This window comes from Helicoverpa zea, chromosome 14 (assembly GCF_022581195.2).
Source record: "Helicoverpa zea isolate HzStark_Cry1AcR chromosome 14, ilHelZeax1.1, whole genome shotgun sequence".
Lineage (NCBI taxonomy): Eukaryota > Metazoa > Arthropoda > Insecta > Lepidoptera > Noctuidae > Helicoverpa > Helicoverpa zea.
In genome coordinates this window covers 548,457-570,979 of record NC_061465.1, presented here as the reverse complement: position 1 = coordinate 570,979, position 22,523 = coordinate 548,457, and the positions used below count along the sequence as shown (strand labels likewise).

General features: G+C 38.0%; 3 protein-coding genes across 4 annotated transcripts in view; all 3 read left to right on the top strand.

Moving 5' to 3' along the window:
• Positions 1 to 22,523, top strand: part of LOC124636415 (interferon regulatory factor 2-binding protein 1) — a 69,801-nt gene that overhangs the window by 34,270 nt on the left and 13,008 nt on the right. The gene's annotated exons all lie outside the window — the stretch shown is intronic.
• On the top strand, positions 12,497 to 14,426 carry LOC124636417. Its single transcript, XM_047172505.1, has 2 exons — positions 12,497 to 13,273; positions 13,470 to 14,426. Exons 1-2 carry the CDS (start codon positions 13,161 to 13,163, stop codon positions 14,137 to 14,139), a joined length of 783 nt encoding a protein of 260 aa, XP_047028461.1. The 5' UTR covers positions 12,497 to 13,160; the 3' UTR covers positions 14,140 to 14,426.
• Positions 19,409 to 21,366, top strand: LOC124636416. Its single transcript, XM_047172504.1, has 2 exons — positions 19,409 to 19,869; positions 20,021 to 21,366. Exons 1-2 carry the CDS (start codon positions 19,840 to 19,842, stop codon positions 21,266 to 21,268), a joined length of 1,278 nt encoding a protein of 425 aa, XP_047028460.1. The 5' UTR covers positions 19,409 to 19,839; the 3' UTR covers positions 21,269 to 21,366.

The following is a 22,523-nucleotide window of genomic DNA, read 5'->3' as shown; positions in this document are numbered from 1 at the left end:
TCAATTATTGTCTAGTGTCCTAAATAAAACGAGAGACAGTACCCGCGTACACTCTAGCACTAGTGTCATTGGTAGCGACGCGGCAGCTAAAGATGGCGGCTCGTGACGTCACCGTGCGTTTCCTTTCACGTCACCTTCACCTTGACATTTGAATTTGATTCTAGAACGTGTCGCCGTACGGAGGGCGCTCATCCGAAACGCGCGTTGCATAATTACTGGTGTTCCTCGAATACATGTTACACAAGTATTATTGATTGCTTACCATAATATGAAAGTTGATGCTTATGTATACAGGTGAGATTTGATGTCGTCAACATGTTATGTTAAGCCACTATAGTTCGGCCATTCAGAGAATGCGTTCCTGACACGTCGCGATTGAACTGACGACGTAACTTTGCAATGGCGTTGCAGTTACGATAAAAATATTTTTGCTGGTTGTTTACCGTTTTAACAATTGAGGAGCATTAAAACAACATTATTATATCAATAATCAATGAATGTTATAATTTTGTGCCAAACTGAGTGTCAAATAACTTGGTAAACAATATTTTTCTAAATCTATACTGCGCTATTACAAGGTTATGTCAGCGGTTTATATTTTGTAGTGCTGTGCTAAAAATAACAGGCAAGTATCGTAATCTGTTCTTATACAGTTATAATATAAAATAATACGTTTTGATTTTCTTTTTAAGAATTGGAAAATAATGGACTATAAGACTTAATTATAACTTTTATGAAAAATAAAAATAAAACTATGACCAAACCGCATTTTTATACTTAGATTAAAAATGGTAACCCCAAATGGCGTTATGGGCCGCCATTTTGTGACGCTAAAACAGTCGTCCGTTGTCGTTTCGTGCGCATAGACCACGTTTTTCAAGTGTTTTCGATCTGTTTTTATTTGATTACCCGGCTTTTGTTAGACCGAGATATCAGGATTGATTCTGTTATTGATAATAATATAATTATACATGTAGGCGAAGATGATGATGAAGACACCACCTCCTCAAGCAAATCGGAGTCTGATTAATATTCTGTTCGCACATTCAATTCAATGTACTTGTAACAAAGAATAAATAAAACAATTTTATTATATGAATATTACCTTTTTTTGGTTTCCACTTAAATAACTAAAATATAAAACAAATGATTCCGCCAATTTAAAACGAAAATAATCTTAAAATAATGCGGCGGTTCATTTTGAAGGAACGGTAACGAACTCAGTGTTATGTTGTGCCCATCACTAGTCGTGACTAACTGATAGGTGTCAGGAACGCATTCTCTGAACGGCCGAAGTATAAGTCGGGAAATTACTTTGCTTGAAGAGTTACATCAGGTCACCAAGAATCTAGCAAAATAAATAAAAATAATTATTCATGTATGTACTTCAATTGAAGTAAGGGTTTATATTGTACCACATACAGAAAATTAGTCTCTAGTAAATGATCAAACTGACTCTACACCAACTTTATTACCGGAAATCCATTATCTGTTTCGGAACGAATTATATCCAGAAAGCATTCAGCAGATGAAGTGTTTACAACATCAAAAGATCTGGTTTGACGAGCATAACGTCCTGTCCACTTCTAGTGGTTTATGCGACAAAGCTAGTTGTTAGAGGAAATTGAGCTATTAAACGTTATGTGTTTTCCCCCATGTCCTGCTCAATGTGTGAGGTATACCTTCCTATAGTCGCTGTTAACCTATAACCTATTAAAAATATTATCTAGGTCCATTCTATCAATGCATTTATATGCTTGCCAATTGTATTAATCATTTTGTTAGGCCATTTGATTTCAGGTTAGGGCTCTGGCCAATTCATCTAACTGGTCTACAGCTGATCTCATGACATAGGAGTTTAAAGTAAGTTGTCATTAATTTTCTAGATGTCTGTCCCTTCAAGAAGACTCGGTCGTAATTTCAAGTGCTTCGATATTTCTGCCTTATCGTCCTAAGAATTTTTTAACATATACATTAATGACCAACTTGGACAAATATTTTTCATTGTTAGGTTTTGAAATCACTTGTTTACCATAAAGTTCTCATTAGAGGTTTGCTTAATGAAACCAACATTTGAGAATAATAGTGATATGCTAAACCATTTTCCTTTAAACTGAGGAAAATGTTCGTAATAATAACGGATTGCCTGTTGACGACTGTACCTATGTTCCAAGTGCAGTCATGGGTATTTATAGTGGTCGGTGACAAATAAATTTAATTTTCCTCATACCACCGACGACTAATAAATTCGAATCGTCAATAGAATTAAATTAAGTCATCATTTTCAATGATGCCAATAGGCATTGATCGACTCAGTAAGGTTATTATCAATTCTGACACGTGTTAGCTAGACCAAAATAATAATAAAAAACTTAAGTTATTGAAATCGTTCAGCCTTGTTGACTTTTCGGCTTATTTTGCTTTTAGAACGATTAAAAATTATCATAAATTAATAAAACATAACTTTATTATTTATGAGGAACGCTTGCTAACAATGACTTGTAAGAATCAAATTAGCATCATTAGTAGCTTTAAGTTTAAGAGCTTTAGCAAGTATAGTGGTTAATAAACCCTGAGTGAGTAATAAATCCCAGAGTATCATATAGTTTACAAAAACATCAACATCTTTGTTATATGCATTGTACGGCTACTATTGGACGCATGACAAATGCAACTGGCATGTTACCCCCAAGCTTATTTACTTTATGCCTCAAGCAGAGGCTATCTCCCATCCACTGTAGGTCCAACGTCTACAACATGCCAGTACCGTGTGAATTGTTTACAAGTCTCCTATCGCTAATGATACCTATATCTTACGTACTAGGTTTAACTAAGATAGCTGGGTCATCAATTAATTATCTTCTGTTTGTTTACCAAACCCACTAGTGCAACGTTTACTCTGAGAGCGTTGTGATTGCGTAATTTCACAATTATCCTATGTATTTGGTTGGCCTTAAAAAGATGTAAGACTAAATTCCGTGACTGATATACATCAATTAGACTATAACCTGATTTTATAATAACTGCAGTATTCACGTGACATCGATTTTTGCACAGCATAGTGATACCTAGTCTGAAATCAGCATGATAACAAGATATGATATGAGTGATTACACGATTAAAGTTTAAAATTAATTTTACACTTATCATTCTAAGTGCGGATTATACAGGTCCTGAATGGTGGATCGTCGTACAATCGCATGTAGTCCATTTATATCAGTTGCACTCCCCATGACATCGGCACTTATAGCTGTCTGGATTAGGCAGAAGAAGAAACACCAACATTGATTAGTTAATAACGTTTGCACATTTCACTAGAAGGCGTAAGCAGTCAATTCATACTTATTTGTTTTCTATTTCAAATATGACTTTACAAACTCTTATGAAACGATTCTAAGAAGTAGGTCTCAAGGAGAAAAACTGGCAAAAGGGTGTGGCTAATCTTGACATCTTTGAACATAAATTATACATCTGTATATATGTACATGTTACCTAAAGCAATACCACTGACGTTTCACGATATTTCCTTGCATTACGATTAAAAAAATCATCCAGCTATGAATCCCACTCAATACGCTTACGAAAATAACTTGATTGATACGTTGAATTTGTTCAATATACAGTTCCATGACACAGTACATACAACACCGATTGACGCAAATGGTATCTTATCTAAATCGAACGGTATGTTTAATCCTATTTTGAACATGACAATGATAGCTTCATAGGTATCGGTGATGTATTGTATTGTATACGTTTGGAAATAGCGTAAGAGGAAAAAACTACACGTCAATGTATAGATAAAGCGAATATAAATGAAACACGCAATAGAGGTCGAAGCGACAGGTTGAAGCAACAATAAAATATTGATAAATATGTTAGTGGAGTTATCACGTAACAATGGCGATGACACTCGTCGTCGGAGTGCTCTCCTACCAATGTTTATACTGACCTATGGACATTTTGCTGTTTTGGACACTGATACTATCATCCATACACATTTTGTTACCAAATACATGCCTACTGTAGTATTTTCTCAAATAAAAATAACCAAGACCTGATCATTGCTAAATAATGTAACGTTCATTCAGAATAGCAATGCTGACATTTCCATTTCGCTGAGTTTAACGCATGATGGTCGATCGAATTTTAGTATAACCGTATGTAGCTGATTATATCAGTTTTTACATGGAGTGACTGCCCGTCTGTTACTTCCTCAACTTATTTACTAGAGCAGTCCCCTTGAGCACACCCCTTGGCAAGACTGGTCCTTTCAGACTTTTCCAAACGATGTCATTTCCTGGACCTTCAAATCTTACATCAATCGATAAATGGTATCGCCGTCTACACTTGCCATTTGATTAAGTTTTTGCTACTCGGGTTTTGGCTTGAAATTATGTACGAACATCCAGAAAAACTCCACAGAGACTCACCAAAATAGTGCAATGTGCTTCGAAAACTTTTTAATAATGCGTTTACTGAGCGAAGTTTAAATAACTTTCCATGTTATTTATTGTAACAGGCGAACATTAGATTAGATTTAAAATGTTGATTTCAAATAGATAGCCCCGAGTATTTAAAACTTTCAAATCTTTTTGAGCCATAATCGCTTCGAGTGCTACTTGTACTTATTGCACTTAAGACGAAGCTATGACGCAAATTATTAAATACCGATTGACAAATAAGTACCTACTGGAATGTACCTATATGATCCACTTTAATACTTGATACAGTGATGACGAAGTATTTGAGTTGAGTCGTAGCAAATGCAGCTCTTTTCTTTTCCTTGAAGTGTGCACAACCTTTTGGGACTCTTTTTCCTCAAAAAGCTTCTGTACTACTAATATGGTAGGTATAACTTCATACATTGTGCCCATCAAGTGATTGCCTATCAGTTTCAAAATAGCGCGCAGCTTATACGCGCAGATAATGTGTAAGTGTTGGCTTCACTTCAACAAACAACTGATAAATTGATACCGGTGCTGTCGTTATCAGCCTGATAACAGTTGACATCCATTTACGATCCAATGTAACGGAATTCAGTCCGATAATCATCTTTATTTGTAAAAAAAATACACGTTCCTGGAAAGTCCGTTCAATCAATGCGCTCGTTTTGTCAGATTTTTAATATTATCATAGAATTTGGTTCTGGATCGCAACCGATCATAATTTTGCCTATCATATCTAGTGCTTATCGATTGTATTAGCGTTACTTGCCATCACTATTTTTGCCGTAAGTACTTATTTGTACTGAAATTACATAATGTATTATGTGACGGTTCATTAGTATTGTGGTCTGGTCCTTTGAGACGCTTATTAAAAGAATAAATAGCAGATTACCATTGGCGTCAATGTGAATGTGTGCCTTCCTTTTCCCTTTTCCTCGTATTCTAAACAAAGTTAAGTCTTGTAAGCGTTGTAGGCAAATGAGCACCCGTAGTCATAATAACTAGTTTAGTTAGTTGCATCTTCAAACATCTCGTTTAGGTCAAGTTTTTCAAATAGCGTGAGTTTCCTTTGCAAGCAGGTCATTGTGTCAATAAAAAATGTTGTAATAGCTGTAGACAGCTCGCTCAGTGTGCTAGGTCGCGCATTTACTCCAGTTACATTAAATCGTAATTACCTTCATGGCATCTTGATTGATGACATCGTTTGACGTCACAATTTATTCCCATTAATATTCTTCGTTACTCTATAATTTCAAGTTTCACAAGTCTGTTCTGAATCATGAGACATGACTAAAATGTCTGAAATAAACTGATCTCTACCAAGAATTCGCAATTATGTGTATTAAACAGCATTTAACGCAATGTCTATTTTTGTACGTTAAATGCGAAAAACATTGCAAGTTAAACGCTTTATCAATAATGTGAGATAAGAGTTAATTGGGTGACCTCGTCGGCGGCGATAACGCTCACCCCAGAGATTCGCGATTGTTTTGTAAATACATGTAACGGGTCCGCTTGGCACTCGATAAGGACACGTCGTCGTGGCTCATAGTACACTTGTTACGTAGTAGACACGCACGCTGTGATGCCGACCACAGCATCGCCATTCCTCGGACCTATTCACAGATCCGACAAATGCGGCCTCTTTATCGCGACATTACACACAACGTGATAAACCTACAGTGCCTATTTAGATTTAGGTTTTGATGTTATTTAGTCTACGTCTTCTTCAGTTGCTGTATGTGTGTACATCTTCAGCTTATTTTGTTGTTTCTCAAACATTTGTTCAAGTGCTAGGTTGTTTATGTTACTTTCAGCCCAAATACTAGTAATTTCATGTACTGCTCCAGCAACTACTGTTTTCCTCTAAAAAATTATAGTAGTCATTTAGCAAATAGTATACCTACAGATTTGTAGTAGGTGCGCATCATTTTATTCGCTGGATCGTACCTATCTTCCATTATCGCTTAGAAGCTTCGGAATTATCTGGTGTTATCAGTCACTTGTAAACATCCGGTTATACGAAATCACACATCAATATAGCAAATATAGCGAGTTACGTATTTAGCTGTATCGCAATGGAAAGTTCCTGTGGAGCGCAGCCGGCGATGATAGCGCTTATCGAAACACGCATAGCCGACGTGCTGAGCGGTCGCCGGTCGCTGTGACAACACTACACCATTCCTAATTATATTGTTGGTAGGACATCGTTGCTTAGTAACTTGTCACCTACCAAAACTTAATCTTTGAAGAGAGATATTAGCAGTTCTATACTTTGCTGAGATGAAACCAACACAAAGGAAAATCGATAATATGCAGGTTTCTAGATTCAAATGAACAAATATGTAAAGTTCTGCTGATGTTGGCAAACCATAAACACCTGGTTTATTATACGCAATTCATTTTCCTCATAATACAATACACGTATCCCTCATATAACTAACAGTACCTAACTCGGTGAATCCTAATTTCCATGAACCCTACGCAATGTTTCCTGGCCGTCTGAGGTGTCATATGAATAACAACTTTAAAAGAATGTCCTACTACAGCACAAACTGGTTATGTGATCCGTTACGATAATGTAGAAACAGGGTTCTGGGAAAAGGCGTGTGCAATGACAACACGGCTCGTAACGTGATGAGCTCACGCCACTCGTAAAATTTTACCTATCAAGCTGATATCACCCTTACTCCCTTGATATAAGAACTAACGTGCTGTTGGGGCTTGCAAAACGTGTCTGCAATGCCAGATGAAATTTTAGCTGTGTTTTGGAACATAGAAATAAGTGTGACATGCGTTTAAAAATGTACAAATAGGTCGCGTACGCAAGTATTAGACTAAGTTTAATTTGCGACCTATTTGCCTGTTTCAGTCTGTTGTTTTTGTGATCAGTTTCAGTTTATTTTCTGCCAAAGAAACGAGTTTGTTTTTTAACTCGTGGGGATTTTCTATCTTGAGACTGCTAAGAACTGTTTTTTAGATCTTTCTGAGTAAATAATAACCTTCGAGGGCTATTTCTCATTTTTTTTTCAAACTCAAACTCAAAATCGTTTATTCAAATTATAGTTCGGCCATTCAGAGAATGCGTTCCTGACACGTCGCGATTGAACTGACGACGTAATAACATTCATTGATTATTGATATAATAATGTTGTTTTAATGCTCCTCAATTGTTAAAACGGTAAACAACCAGCAAAAATATTTTTATCGTAACTGCAACGCCATTGCAAAGTTACGTCGTCAGTTCAATCGCGACGTGTCAGGAACGCATTCTCTGAATGGCCGAACTATAGGCTGATAAATCAGCACTTTTCGAACGTCAAAAACAAAAGACAGCCCCCAAAACGCCCGCCCTTCACCACTTCCTATGTGTTTTTGCTGGGAAGAAGTGGCGCAACAAACTCCCCAGCAACACATGTCTGTCTGTAAGGTTTGAAGAACCAGAATGTATACAAAACAAGTCAAATAAAAATATCATTATCACATGATCACTATTATATAAAATTAAGAAAGAAAAAAAACATACTGAACACAAGTAGGCTAGCACACAGATTTACACCTATAAAGACTAAGTACTCAAGCATTACTTATAGTCCATTGAGTGTATCTAAAGCCTCTTGTAAATAAAATAAAAATGTATTTTTAATATAATCGGCGTGCCCACCTACATGCGCAGATGATTATGTTGTAGCTGTATAACACAAACAAGGTGTACCTTCAAAAAAATAAACCGGCCAAGTGCGAGTCGGACTCGCGCACCGAGGGTTCCGTACAAATGCTGTATAGATAAAAAGTGAGTTTCGCGCCAACCGTTCAGTTTAGAACAATCATAGTTATGGTAATTTCGTGAGAGTCAAAATAGTTAATATTTTTTATTTTATAATATAACTAAAATAAGTAGGCCAGTACCTTGTAAAAGTTATTTTATTGAAGTTATTTATATACAACATTTTATAGTCATCATTCAGAAATCTGATTGAAAATAACTAATTATGTCTTAAAGGTCATGGGGCATATCTGACCCGCTTTGTAAAAAGTGGCGGACATGAATCAAAGTAGTTTTAAATCGTGGAGAATGGTATGACGTTTCTTTGAATATAAATATTTTATTAAAATTCCATGGAGACGAATGTCCAGGATCGTTTGAAAAATATAAAAGACAAGCAGTTTCAGAGGATTGTACAGGTTGCAATGCTAGTTTTTATTGTTAAAGACATTTCATAAAGAAGGAAGGTGCCAATCCAGATGACCAGGATCTGATGAGGATCTGGAAACCCTGAGAAATCGAGGGCAACTCTTGAATATTGTAGGCACGCATCGAGTCATAACCAGACATGTGAGTGTATTTTTGAGGGTACTGGAAACAGTGAAGGTTTGGAGCTGATTTGATTATGGAGACTACAGAGAGTCAAGGGAACTCCCGAACGGTATGTTGCAACTACCACGTGTTTGGGTTTATTTTATTCGTATTGGCGAAGACTTTCCATAAAGATAGGTTTGACTGCCATTGTGGGATCGACAGCTGAGATCAGATATAGTTATGGGAACTCCTTTACAATTTATAACGTAACCTTGTGTTGGAGCTTATTTTATTTTAGGTGATGAGAATTCACTACTAACTTGGGTTAAAGCAGACCGCCTGACGACTTGTAGCTGTCGAATTGTAACAACGACTTCTAGAGAGTAGGATTCGGGGCTGCTGGCTTTACGTTTCTAGAGCCTTGACAAAAGTGTAATTCTGTCCCTTTCTTTGTTTTATAAAGTCGGCATTATTTTATTTTGTAGCATTTTACAAACAAATCCAACTACAAACAAAAGAAAACAAAAGCAAGAAAGAAATTAAAAAGATGTTAGGTGCATCGGTCTAGAAGTCCGTGTCTAGAGGATGCATCTATATTTATTTAACCACCGAGATCTAGACCGATGCATATAAACAGTTTTCTTGTTGTTTTAGAAGTTGTTTTTTTTTTTGTAAAAAGTTTTTATTTTTAACTTTTGTGAAAAAATCTCGTCAATACGAATAATATAAGCCCAAACACGACGTAACTAAAACATACCGACTCTCACGTCTCCATCATCAGATGAGCTCTAAACCTTCACTGTTTGATAGTATCACCAGACATACATCTGAGAATCAAGTTTTAATCCTATGCATGCCTACAATTTCTGATAGTTGCCCTCGATTTCTCAGGATTTCCATCATCAGATCCTGACCTGATGACAATGGAAATAAACGGCGAGTATACTCTTTCACTACAAAGAAATGATTTCTCAAATCCGTCAAACTTGGTCGTTTAAATTCCCCATTGAAATGAGGAAAATATTTGATGTTTACACCTGATTTTCTCTAGGTTCCCATGGTTCACATTGATGCGACTAATGCCATAGTAAATCAGAGCCTTTATCATTATACTGTGCTATATTTCGTTCGTATCCGCCGTGGGTATGGTTTTCATACTAAGGTGCCCAATGACCTTTGAATGATTTAAAAATTTTCACAGTTTAGAGGCCATTATATTTAAGAAGTGTTTGATATGAATTTCACTTTTTATTCAAAACTTTAAGATCTCTACGCGTTCATGTGAAAAAGGGTAGGTAGTAAGTTTATAATTATTAAAAAAATATTTTATGTCATGTAAGCAAAAATAATATTTTAATATTTTATGTAACTTCAAATTTATCATTTTCGCAATTTTTCCTTTATCTGTACTATATAACGTTGCTTCGTGCCAAATTTTAAGATTCTGAGTTCACGGGAAGTACCTTGTAGGTTTTGATTCCCTAGCGTGTGACGGAAATTCGTCTAAGGTGTCGGTAAAACTGCTGTATCTTTTGATCGCGTTAACTTAGAAGTTTGATTTTTCCATTGCTTAAAGGGACAATAGACCTAGGTATTTGGTATAAATTTCAATTTGGTGCCTTTATTCGTTCGTGAGAAATAAGGTAGTAAGTTTCATTTTATTAAAATATTTTTATTATATTATATATCAAAAAAAATGAGATTTTCGCAATTTTTCCTATATTTGCATTATATAACAATGCTTCATGCCAAATTTCGAGATTCTGAGTTTACGGGAAGTACCCTGTAGGTTTTGATTCCTTTGCGAGTGTCGAGAATTTGTTGAAAATATCGACATAATCGGTTGTATCTTTTGATTGGCTTGGCTTAGAAGCTTGATATTTTCACAGCCTAAAGGGACAATAGACCCGAGTATTTCATGTGAATTTCAGCTTGATACGTCCACGCGTTCTTAAGATAAAGGGTCTTGACAGACAGACAGACAGACAGACAGACAGACGGACAACAAAGTGATCCTATAAGGGTTCCGTTTTTTCCTTTCGAGGTACGGAACCCTAAAAATCCATTAACATTATTCCATTTTCTTCACAATTTCGGTAAGGATTGCAGGGTAACAGCCACAATGTGTGCGTCACTGGCTGTCGCTGATCTGACTTCCAACGTCCTTGTAGCGATCGACTGTAGACTGACAGTCAAATGGATCGATAACATCGATTACCTACATGTACATACCTAGGTGTAGTTATGTAACGTAAGCAAGTATTTACACCAAGCTTAGATAAAGCAAGTGGCCTCACTCACAACACTACGCTACGTTGATAACGTTTGTAGCTTGTTCTAGAACTTCATGACATCTGTGTTTGTCTCGCCGTAAAATGTATAAATACTGACAGCTTACGCTTATCACTGTTTGACGATGAGATATTTACTCTTTAACTCTAACTATCTTGGATTGAAACAATAAAACCCCCTTTACAGATGCACTACTAATGATTCAGGTTTCCAAATTAAACTTTTAACGAGTGAGATCTATCTCCATCAAAGAAACCAATAATGATGGAAGGTCTTGACCACATTCCTACAGTGAAATACATAGTTGAATGTTCATAAATACCGAAGCATTGTTACTTTCAGTCACCTCTACTGGACTGAATGAATCACTTTCAATTTCTTTTACATCTGATTATCAAAAGTTCTTTCTGATTACCGATTTTTTAGAAAACCTATAAGGAAATTCTAGTGCGATATAGTTTAAGATTCTTTCTTTGTTCGTTTCCTTCATATCACAAAATATGTCAACCGTTTATTATTGCTGCTTCAGTACCACCATTTTGCAAGTTATGCAAAACGAGGTATTTGATACAAAACGCCAGCCATGACACATTGTGTGCATACCGGTGCATGGTTGGCGAGGTCATCAATCAGTGTTGTTTGCCTGCGACAAACAAAGTTCATTGACGCCACTGCCAGCTCTTTGTTGGCACATTTTATAACACACACTAATTGTTTGCTACGAAGAAAGACATTTAATGACGCTGCAATTACTAATTGTCGCGCCTCCTATTGTATTTTGATAATACTTTGAATTTGGTCTCGTTAATTTTTGAATACTTCACGTAATTTGGAATCACAAAATTCCTATTCTTATTTATGAATGATATTTGCCATTATTTTGAATTTACAATATTTCCTGCAGAGAGACGGTTACATACATTGTTTTAGAAGATAAACTGCGATAAGCTTACTATGTAATAATCTTTTACCTTCAATATCTCTATGACTAGTTCTGTTTGATTTGTTACGCATTTTGCATGCTGAACTACATTAGCTTTTGTGTCCTGAAAACTTGCTTCTGCAACAGACTTCCTTTCTTAAATGTTTGTGTGCTCAGGTCAAACAACTATGCCCATTTGAAGTTTTACTCCTTACTCATATGCAGTGATTATTCATTCATTTTTACTATCGTGAAGTCACTTAGCTAAGTTCGAAGCTGCAGAGCTATTTGACGGGAGCTGTCGGGCTGTATCAGTTTAATGTGCATGTGGTTTGGATATATACTATTTGGTGTATATTATGTTTTTGATGTCCCGTACCTTTTTATAAGACTACCGCATCAAAGTTAGCTTTGAAATTATTTAAATTCAAATATTGACAACAATTTTACAAGACAGCCATTAAACAGTAAGTATACGTATCAAGTCCTGGCTAGCAAGTAATACATGAAACTTATACATTAAACAATCGCAGCTTGTCGAGCACACTTTCCGTTTCCAGAGAGGATGCGTCTATTTGCGTACAGTCACACCATGTTATCGCTTATCGCGGTTATTTGCATAGCGTGTATGGCGCTAGCCTTGATGCCGAACATCGCTACGGATTTACTTAATCGCCAAATATCAATATTACAAATACTACAGCTTTGCATATACATTTTGTAATTTCGTTACATAACTGGCAACTGGACAACATTTTTCTATCCTTCAAAAGTTGACCAAAGCTTTAAAAAATTCTGCTTCCTCATCCATTAACGGCTATTTATACAAGCAGGTTATATATAATACCACTCCAATATCAAATTAGAAGGTTCCAAAGCGATACTCTTGACATTTAACGGCTTGGTGCGCTCACGTAACAGTGAGGCACACAATTGGACACCGGCGCACAAGGCCCGCTGTCTGCCGAGCCTCTGTTTACAACAACTTATTTACTTTCGCGAACTATGGATTTCCTGTTACACTTATCGTGTTACCTGGAAGTGCAAATCGATAAGCTTCGCGTACATAGATGGGTGTGCCAACAAATATTACTCACATGTACCGCGGTGCCCTCGCCGTCAATATCGGAAGGTCATTTTTTGCTTCCTCCAAACTTATTTGTATGCTAAATGTCATGGGCGTGTAGTGATAAAGTAAATGGAATTAAGTGTATTTTGGTGGGTTATGCACCCACTTGGCGTAAGCTGGTGTTCTAACCTAGGATCTAAAATAAGATTTTCAAAGATTAAATTACGGATAGGTACTTGTAGGTATGACGTGCTCTTGGTAATTATTTAATCAGCCAAATCTAAAACCAAACCCCTCAAAAACTCAGTCGTGCGTATTCCACCTGCGCAACAGAGAAGCGAGTCGAACCCTTAACATCCAGTGGCGAGGTGTACCTATCAGTCATTGCAAGCTACCAAAATATCTGGGTGTAACTCTTGACAGGTCGCTCACTTTCAGGAAAAACTGCGAGAACATCAAGCAGAAAGTTGCCTCCCGCAACAACCTGTTGCGAAGGCTGACGAGCACGACCTGGGGAGCCTCACCAACAGTGCTGCGAGCGACTGGCCTGGCACTCTGCTACTCCGCGGGCGAATATGCGTGCCCAGTGTGGAGTCGTTCCGTTCACGCTGGGCAGGTGGATGTAGCACTGAACGAAACGTGCCGCATTGTAACTGGCTGCCTCAAGCCGACCCCGTTACAAATGCTGCACGCACTGGCCGGCATTGCTCCACCAGATGTTCGCAGAAGCGTAGCTTCTGGCATCGAGAGAGCCAAACTCGAAACAGACCAACGACACCCCATGCACTATTACACCCCTGTGCCACAACGGCTTAAAAGCCGCAGGGGTTTCTACAAAACCGTTGCTCCTGTCGATGGTGAGGCCCGGGATCTTTGGCGATCGAGGAGTTCACTGCCCTCCCCGTTTGTCCCGCTCTTGGAGCGGCTCCCTCCTGGACACGATCTCCCGAGAAGAGTCTGGCAGTCTTTAAACAGACTCCGAACACAGGTCGGCCGGAGCAAAGAATCGATCCAGGTGGGGCTTCGCGGGCGGGACGGACCTTGGGTGCGAGTGCGGGGCTGCAGTGCAGACAATATCCCACCTAATCGCATGTCCACTGTGCCCTGAAACTTGCTCGCGGGAGGACTTAATGAGCGCAGCCGTGCTCTCGCTGTGGCGGCATATTGGGCTGACATAGTGTAGTCTCAATATATGACATGTCATCGACACAAAAGAAGAAGAAGAAACCCAATACTGACGAAGTAATAAAAAAAGGCACAATCACAATGCAGCTTGAAATGACTTTACATAAATAGTACCTGCCTTAGATTCTATATTCCTACATAAATTGATCGATATACATATTAATATTTATCGTTATTTGGGCATTTAATTAAACAGTGTGGAATAATAAATAGCCGTTTTCCTTTTTAGTCATAATTGGGGTTACAGGGAAAAAGTGTTGTTTCCATTCTTTGCAAAACAGGCAAACCGCAGAACAAAACTAATGACTATAAGTCGCAACAACGGTAACAGCCTACATCATTACGTAAATATATAACACTAACTACGAAATGGATAATATTTTCCTGAAATTATAAGCCATGGTTATTAATACCTATATCATGGAAAAATAAGATTAATAAAAAGTAACCATGCGTGCAAGAAGTCTAATGATAGAATCAGAATGAAGTCGACGAAATGTGTTTCCGTTTGTCTTATGAAATCTGGAGCTTTCTGTTCGACTGCTTCACATTTCCTTTTTCTTTAAACGATACACCAAAAACTGAGATTAACAAGACGGTGCATTGATCCACTGATACTTGTAACATAAGAATTTAAGATGTTTTGGTACATTAGCTATGTCGTCACCGAGAGAGTAATTATAACATAGTAGTGTCATGTGGTTTTCCTACTGGGTAGGCACATGATTTTGTAGTTAGGGAATCCCAGCTTAAGTGACTCCTATTTAAAAAAGAAAAATCTATAAAAGGTAATGATGTAAGACCGCTCGAGTAGGTATTGTGGTCGACATCGCCCCATTTGTTGTGAAGGTGACATGAGAGGTGTACGGCCGGGTAACCAGGCCAAGGATCCCGCGACCCGGTCGCCCAGCCCCGGCTATTGATCCTCCAGCTGCAGATGCTGCGCCCGACAACTTTTAAACTTACTTTAATGTTGCTAACGAACTTGTACGTGCTCTACCTCCATACTATCGTGCTAACTTTGCTAATGAACGAGTTATGCCGCCGGGAAAGCTACAAATTGTGTTATGCGTAAACTTGCTTTTCTAAGAATTTTAATGTTTCCCAAATACCACATTAAAGTGGAATATAAATAAATGACCAGTACGACCATAATAGGTACTAATTTGGGAGCGAGCACGGATCTGAAAAGCGAACTTTTTCCGTTAAAATGACGATACATCAAATATGCAGATGTAACCATGTCACCCTGCTCCGACTACGATTTCCTAACATCACCTGTTCAAAATATGTATCTGAATAGTTCTCTGATCTATGCATGTATTCCGTTCTCACGGTCTCCTAAACAGACAGCTGTGTGATAGGTGTGGCAACAAAAAGTAGATCAACAGGTAGAGGCCTTGGCGAAATAGGCAACGGGGCCAAGGATGTAGGCACCTCTGTCCCGGCTGCTGCGCCTTCCGGGCTCAATGCTTAATTGACATTACCTGTAGCGAATGAATCTGTTTTTTTTTGTTTTGAAGTTGATTAAAATAATTTTAATTAATGCCAATCACAAGTCCAAAAACTATTTTGATTTTATAGCAGCTGTCAAGTATTAAAAGTTACTTTTTATAACTTGCTTTGTTCGCAAAACGAGGAATCTATACTATCATGACACAAAAATAATAAAAAAGCTTCTATATTACAAAATACTTTTGGGTTTTTACATCATACATCATGCATCTGCACTCTGAGAACGAGAGGTTGCGAGGCTAAGGACCGGGTCACGACAAATGAGGCCAACATTCCCCAGGTTCCGGCTATTGATCCTCTGGCCTGGGGCGGGGACAGGAGACGGATGCAATTCCCCAAACTCTTTTTTCAGAATATTACTTTTTAGTCCTTCCTTAAAAAAGAATTGGGTTTTTGTTACGAACGTTAACTAACTGAATGTTGTCATTGAACAAATACGAATCTTCTATCTTGAGCACAAACATACATAATTTATTTCCTAGTGTCCAGTGCCAAAACAGGGTGGTTGATCCCAACGGGTGAGATATTGATCGCAGTTTGCACCGACGCGCTGTGCACTCTGAAGCACTAAAGGCTTGCGTTTTACTTCCCGGAATGCTGTGTCCTTCTCTCGCATATCACGGGACCCTTTGTTTCCCAGAACAAAGGCACTGTCTTACCATTCCAAAATACAACTCTGAGCTTATCCTAAGCCGGTAATCAGAACAAAAGCTTACTACACTACTATGGCAATTGTTAGCTTACTAACTTTTCCTAATAAAAATGCAAAAGCACCGTTCCGACGAACTCCATTGTCATCAACTTGTTTTACTGCCTGTCGTTCATTCCATATTGCAACTACGAAGAACATCGTAGAACAATGGCTTTTTCGACATTTGTATGCATCATGTTTTTTTGTTGAATAGGTGCTCAATTTTGCTTTACTGCCAAATTATACAGGTTCTGATTATCTGGCAATATTAGCAAAATTGGTATACCTATTTACAAGCATTATCTACTTTAGGACCACATCCTATGGTGTCACTGTTAACTGTGTTTCGATTTGAATCTAGAGATTTAACTGCTCTCGTTATGTATGTATAAAAATCTGTCTCCACCAAATGCCAGCCAGCCATTGACATCGTCTGCGCTTAATGATAGTCGTTGCACATTTTAGGCGAATGTGTGAGTGTGTGGTGTCTGTGGAAATGTGGGATTTTATCTGTTCCGCCATGGCGTGCTGCGATGGGAGCGCATCGACCGCTGAACAGCCGAATCGATGTGGTTACGCATGCGCCGTCGCCCGGCTGCGGCGCTCGATACACACCAAGATTACACGTCACCCCCTCGGTTGCGTCGGTGAGGTAAACGACTCGAAAACGTTACGATAGGTCTTGCTGTTAACATACCATTTTGTAATATTTTAACAACATTTGAATATTCAACACGTTTTTTACGCGATCTTGGTCTTTCCAACTTAGCTGGGCATTCGTGAAAGCGTCAATGTAAAACAGATACGTGGTTTCCAAGTAAATGGCACTGAGCCGTCAGATCGATATGTAATTTGACTAACATAAGTATTAAAAGTTTCGCCATCGTCACTGGTCATAGAAATTTAGTTTGTTGATGATCGTCTATACAACGTACATAAGAGCAGTCAATGAGCCCACTCCCCAGCTTTACTTGCAGTATCTATCTACACGCCCGCTGCCCCATCACAGCACCTACTGCTTTCGGAATCGTAATTAAACAAATCTTCTTTACCTCCATGTCGTGGAAGTTATTAAACAAGGCTCGTGATGATAGTTGTATATCATGATTTCAATGTAACTTTCGTTTTACATAATTACGAGTATATTGATTTACTAGCCCCTACAGACTATGAGGTTATAGAGTTTATAACGCTTGTCTAGTCAAACGGATAAGTTTCGCATTATTTTATTGAATACTAGCTTTTACCCGCAGCTTCGCTTCCGTGAACTGACTACTCTACCCTATCCTACCCTACTCTACCCAACTCACCCCCACTATACCCTATTTTTTTTCTTTATAAGAACCTTCTCCTAACAATAACAAATACATCAGAAAAAGAATTGGCCAAATTGGTCCAGGCGTTCTTGAGTTATGCGCTTACCAACACATTTAGCGATTCATTTTTTTATATTATAGATACCATTGACATTATCTGGAATTGTAGTTCTTGCAAAAGAAATATCACCCTGAAATTTTTGAAAATCCTACTATATATCATCCGACATCTTTAGTTCCCGTTTAATACTCCTACGGCCATCGCACTGGCAGGTGTAATCGACATCAATAGCATGAGATGTGCAATACCAGAGGCAAACCTGGAATGTCTTATGTTCCTGTTCCTCTAGCGACATCCATGCAGTTCAAAGTGGAATATAGCGTTGCTCTGTGTTTTCCCCAATAATACCAAATCAGAAAGATTTCCTTTTCGTGAAGCTATTCAGGACAACCCTAAAGTTTGTTACTGTTGAAAAAATCCCCAAATTTAAAACTCGGATTTTTCAGTTGGTGGCATATTCCCCTGAATTAATACTAAATGATCCCAAAGCGATCTGTCTGTTTTAATTTGTAAATGTATCAATCGATAGACGAGTGGAACTAATTCGCCTTAACGGTACACAAAGCTAGGGTGGGGCGGCGGTCCGTGACGTCACCAATCGATAGTACCCCTGCCCTCAACCCTTGGCGTTACGGGATGATGTAACGCAATATTTTCGTTGGGGTTGTTGAATCATAGTACTCTAAATATGGGTAGACATGAAACCAGACGAAACGGCACAACTAAGCCATAATTTAGAGCATATTTTAAGGGTACTGTGTTCATAATGTCAACGTCTACATAAATTGCGCAAGGTAGACAATGATTATGAAGAGCTCACCTTTCCTATGGTTTACAAGCATGCCAGTCTGTTCTAGTATGCGAAGTTTCTCAACTGCAAAGCGGCAAGGCCGGCCAACAACCTAGCCTTAATCAACAGCGACCTGTCGTTTTTACACAAACCGCAGTATCACACAGCCTGAGACGTGAACACTCGCTGTCTGTGGTTCGAGACTCGTTTCTTTCCTTACTATTATTAGTATTTTGCTCAGTTATCAACAGACAAAGTAGGAAAATAGACATGAGAGCAATTCTTAGAAAAAATGTGTTAAACTGGTCCTTACCTACATACTTAACTTATTGTCCGGGTATTTCATCTAACATGTGGAAAAACAAAGGAAAAAGGATAAATGATTGAATATGCATATGCTAGTCATCTGGTTTCTAAAAGTCAGTGAATTCAAATTGTACTATGTTGAATGATGGAAAATATCCGCTCCAATAAAATAAGTTGTACCGGTTTTGCTTCACCAAGGAAAACAAGAATTATATTTATTTTTACACTATCAACCTTGTTTATTTCATACTGCTATTCAACGTATTCCAAATTTAAACATTTTTTCGTCTTATTAAACCAGAAGTTAAAACGATCCTGACCTTTACATTTTTGAACAGGTTTACAAAAAACCTCCAAATTAACTCTTATAAAAGGCCACTTGCTTTTCTTAGGCTTACATGTGTAAGATAATTAAGAACAGCGGAATTCAATAGCGGAAATGGAGACGAAAATGAAACTAAGCTCCTCATTATCTGCCGTGGTCAACTTTAGACCTGAATATTATAATGACAGAGACTGGATATGTAACACAAACAGCGAGCTGTCGGAAAGCGTTAAACTAGCCGATGACTGTATAAGTTTACAAGTTAATACGTGAACAGAACGTAAATAAACATTGACACGTGTTTATGGGTGCGGGCAGGCGCATGCGTCCTGCGCAGCGCCGCTCATCGATCCCGACTCTAGTCCCGGCACACTATACGTGATGCTAGGATCAGCTCTTGTCTTTCTTTCTAGTAAATTCCAGATCACCGCTTTGGACGCTTACTTTACGTCCGAAATCAGTTTAGGCAGTTATTCATGTTTAAAATCGTCTAAGCTAAAATGACGCGCCCCACACACACACGCACAATGTACCTACTTAAACAAAATACGGTCGTTCAGTCAGTCGTTAGTTTGACTCAGACGCAGGAGCACGTGTCGATTGATAAAGTACCGTCAGCATGGCAAGCAAAAAGCATCTTCAAAGTCAGGTACTTAAGCCAACATAGTTGATTTTTTTAAACTAAATTAAATAGAGGAGCTGTTCTTAAGTTACCTACTTGTTTTGTCTTTGTTACAAATTCCTTGAATATGCCTGGAACATATAGATAGCTATACGTAGATTTCTTTGTTTCTTCACAGTCAAAAGAAATTATTGCGAAAGTATACCATCGAATGAAATATGAAGCGGAAAATGGAGTAGAAAAACTTACTGATGCTAGGTGGCGAACTGCCCAAGCCGTTGGTACTAGTGAATCCACGATTACGCGAATTTTGAGAGAAGAAAGACAAGCTTCTACATCAAAGGATAAGTCGCAGAAATTTTTTAAATTACCCCCAAGACCGAAAAGGATGCGTACTAAGTGTAAGCTGGATGATTTTGACATGGGTGTACTCCGAAGAACGATCGCAACATTTCATACGGAATTTAATGTAGTACCCACACTGAGAAAACTTAAACAAGTTTTGACAGAAAGAATTGGTTTTGATGGCTCCATAGAAACTCTGCGTACCATTTTAAACGAATCTGGCTACGAGTGGTCGAAAATGGATGACAACGGTAAAGCTCTGGTTGAAAAACACGATATTCAAATGACTCGCTTTCAATACTTGACGCAATTAAAAAAATATCGTGATGAAGGCCGATATATCGTATTTACAGATGAAACTTATGTAGACACGAAACATATTCAAAACATGTGCTGTAAACTAGGTATGGGTGTCATAATTGTTCACGCTGGTGGATGTGAAGGATTCGTTCCAAACGCTCCTTTAGTGTATAAAGCAAAGGCAACAAATGGTGATTATCGCAACAATATTAATCTTGAGGATTATAAAAAGTGGCTCACCGCAAAATTACTGCCTAACCTCCCGAAAAATGCAGTCGTCGTGGTGGATAACGCTTCTTACCACAATGCCTTGTCAGACAAAGCTCCTAACTACAATTCCAACAAAAATGATATGCAGACATGGCTTGCTGAAAAAAATATTCCATTTAACGATACAATGAAGAAAATAGAGCTATACGATTTAATTTTAAAAAATAGAGATCGATTCAAAAGCTTCATTATCGACGAACTGATTCGGTCGAAAGGGTTCGAAATTTTACGACTACCCGCTCACCACCCTGAACTCAATCCCATTAAAACCATATGGGAGACATTAAAAACCTACTTGGCAAACAAAAATGCAGCACAAGATTTAACATCAATTATGTCGCTAATAAATGAACGACTTGAAATGATTGACAGAACAATATGGGCAAATACATGTCACCAAGTCGAAGAAATAGAAAAACAGTATTTACAATATTTTGACATGGACAATGAGTTTAATATAAATGTTTATCCTGATTCAGATGAAAGCGATAGTATGGATATGAGTGAATAGTTATATTTTGTAGAATTATACTCCTCATGTTTGACTGCTTTATACCTCCAATAACAATTTTAATTATATTTGATCGTAAATGAAGAATTTATAAAATATCTGTTTGATTTAATTAGATACCTAATTAAAGATCTATTAACATACTAGCCGTTTTCCCGCGGTTTTACCCGCGTCCCGTGGTAACTACTGCCCGTACCGGGATAAAATATAGCCTATGTTCTCGTGGATAAAGTAGCTCTCGAATGGTGAAAGAATTTTTAAAATCGGTCCAGTAGTTTTTGAGCCTATTCATTACAACCAAACAAACAAACAAAGTTTTCCTCTTTATAATATTAGATAGACTACTAGGTAAGAAGGAGACCTATCTACTCATCGCCTATATAAATTCTTTGATTCGTTCTTGGATTTGCTGTCCAACTAGTCATGATTGATCAGAACGAACACAGCACATCAAACTATCTCAACCTGTCAAATTTCTTCAATAGATTTACAACCTTATTAGGTTAGATTGACCTGCTGGCGTCTGTACAAGACACCGGACATATTTTTTCGCACAATGCGCCAGCGCTGCTACATATAGGTACAGTTTTGCCACGCGACTAGTCGACATCGATATAAGCATACAGATGTAGATCCTAGTTCAGGGTACCATCGATGCTCCCACACAGTGAAGTATCGCTGCTAATGTTTGCACTCACACATAAAAGCAGCTAAGTGGGGCGCGTCATTTCAGTTTAGACGAGCACTAACGTTATCAAACAATGGAATGCTAATTACTTATTAAGTTCCATTGTTACTGTATTAAAAGCAACGGTCATTTAGGATTATACCCGATGAAATTTCCATGAAGAATTACCTATCTACATGCTACCTAGCAGACTAATTGAGTCAGCGCAGCTATATACAACGAATTGTAGATATAAGACATGCAGGTCCCCAAAATCAATAGCCCTGCGGAGGGCGTTTCTCGACTGCAGCAACCCACCCCCGCCCAATTAGCCACGAACATTTTAATGAATGCTATCTTAAATTAAACCTCACACAATTGTTAGATGTCGAATTGCGTGCGTCCGCTGAAACCAACTAGATGTAAATAAACAATACCTTCCACGTGCTTTAATACTTTTGACCAGGGGACTGCGCAAGCGTGATTGGACAATTAGCTACCTATCAATGCTTCCATATTGTTTTTTGAATGTCAGTCGATGCAATCGAAAGTGTTTTGTTTTTAACTGCTATCATCACATATGTCAAC

Bases quoted from the DNA above. Each gene is read 5' to 3' on its own strand.
- LOC124636417 (XM_047172505.1), top strand. From the start codon at position 13,161: ATGGAATTAAGTGTATTTTGGTGGGTTATGCACCCACTTGGCGTAAGC. The intron at 13,274-13,469 runs GTATGACGTGCT...GCTCACTTTCAG, and splicing joins TTACGGATAGGTACTTGTAG to GAAAAACTGCGAGAACATCA.
- LOC124636416 (XM_047172504.1), top strand. From the start codon at position 19,840: ATGGCAAGCAAAAAGCATCTTCAAAGTCAG. The intron at 19,870-20,020 runs GTACTTAAGCCA...GTTTCTTCACAG, and splicing joins AAAAGCATCTTCAAAGTCAG to TCAAAAGAAATTATTGCGAA.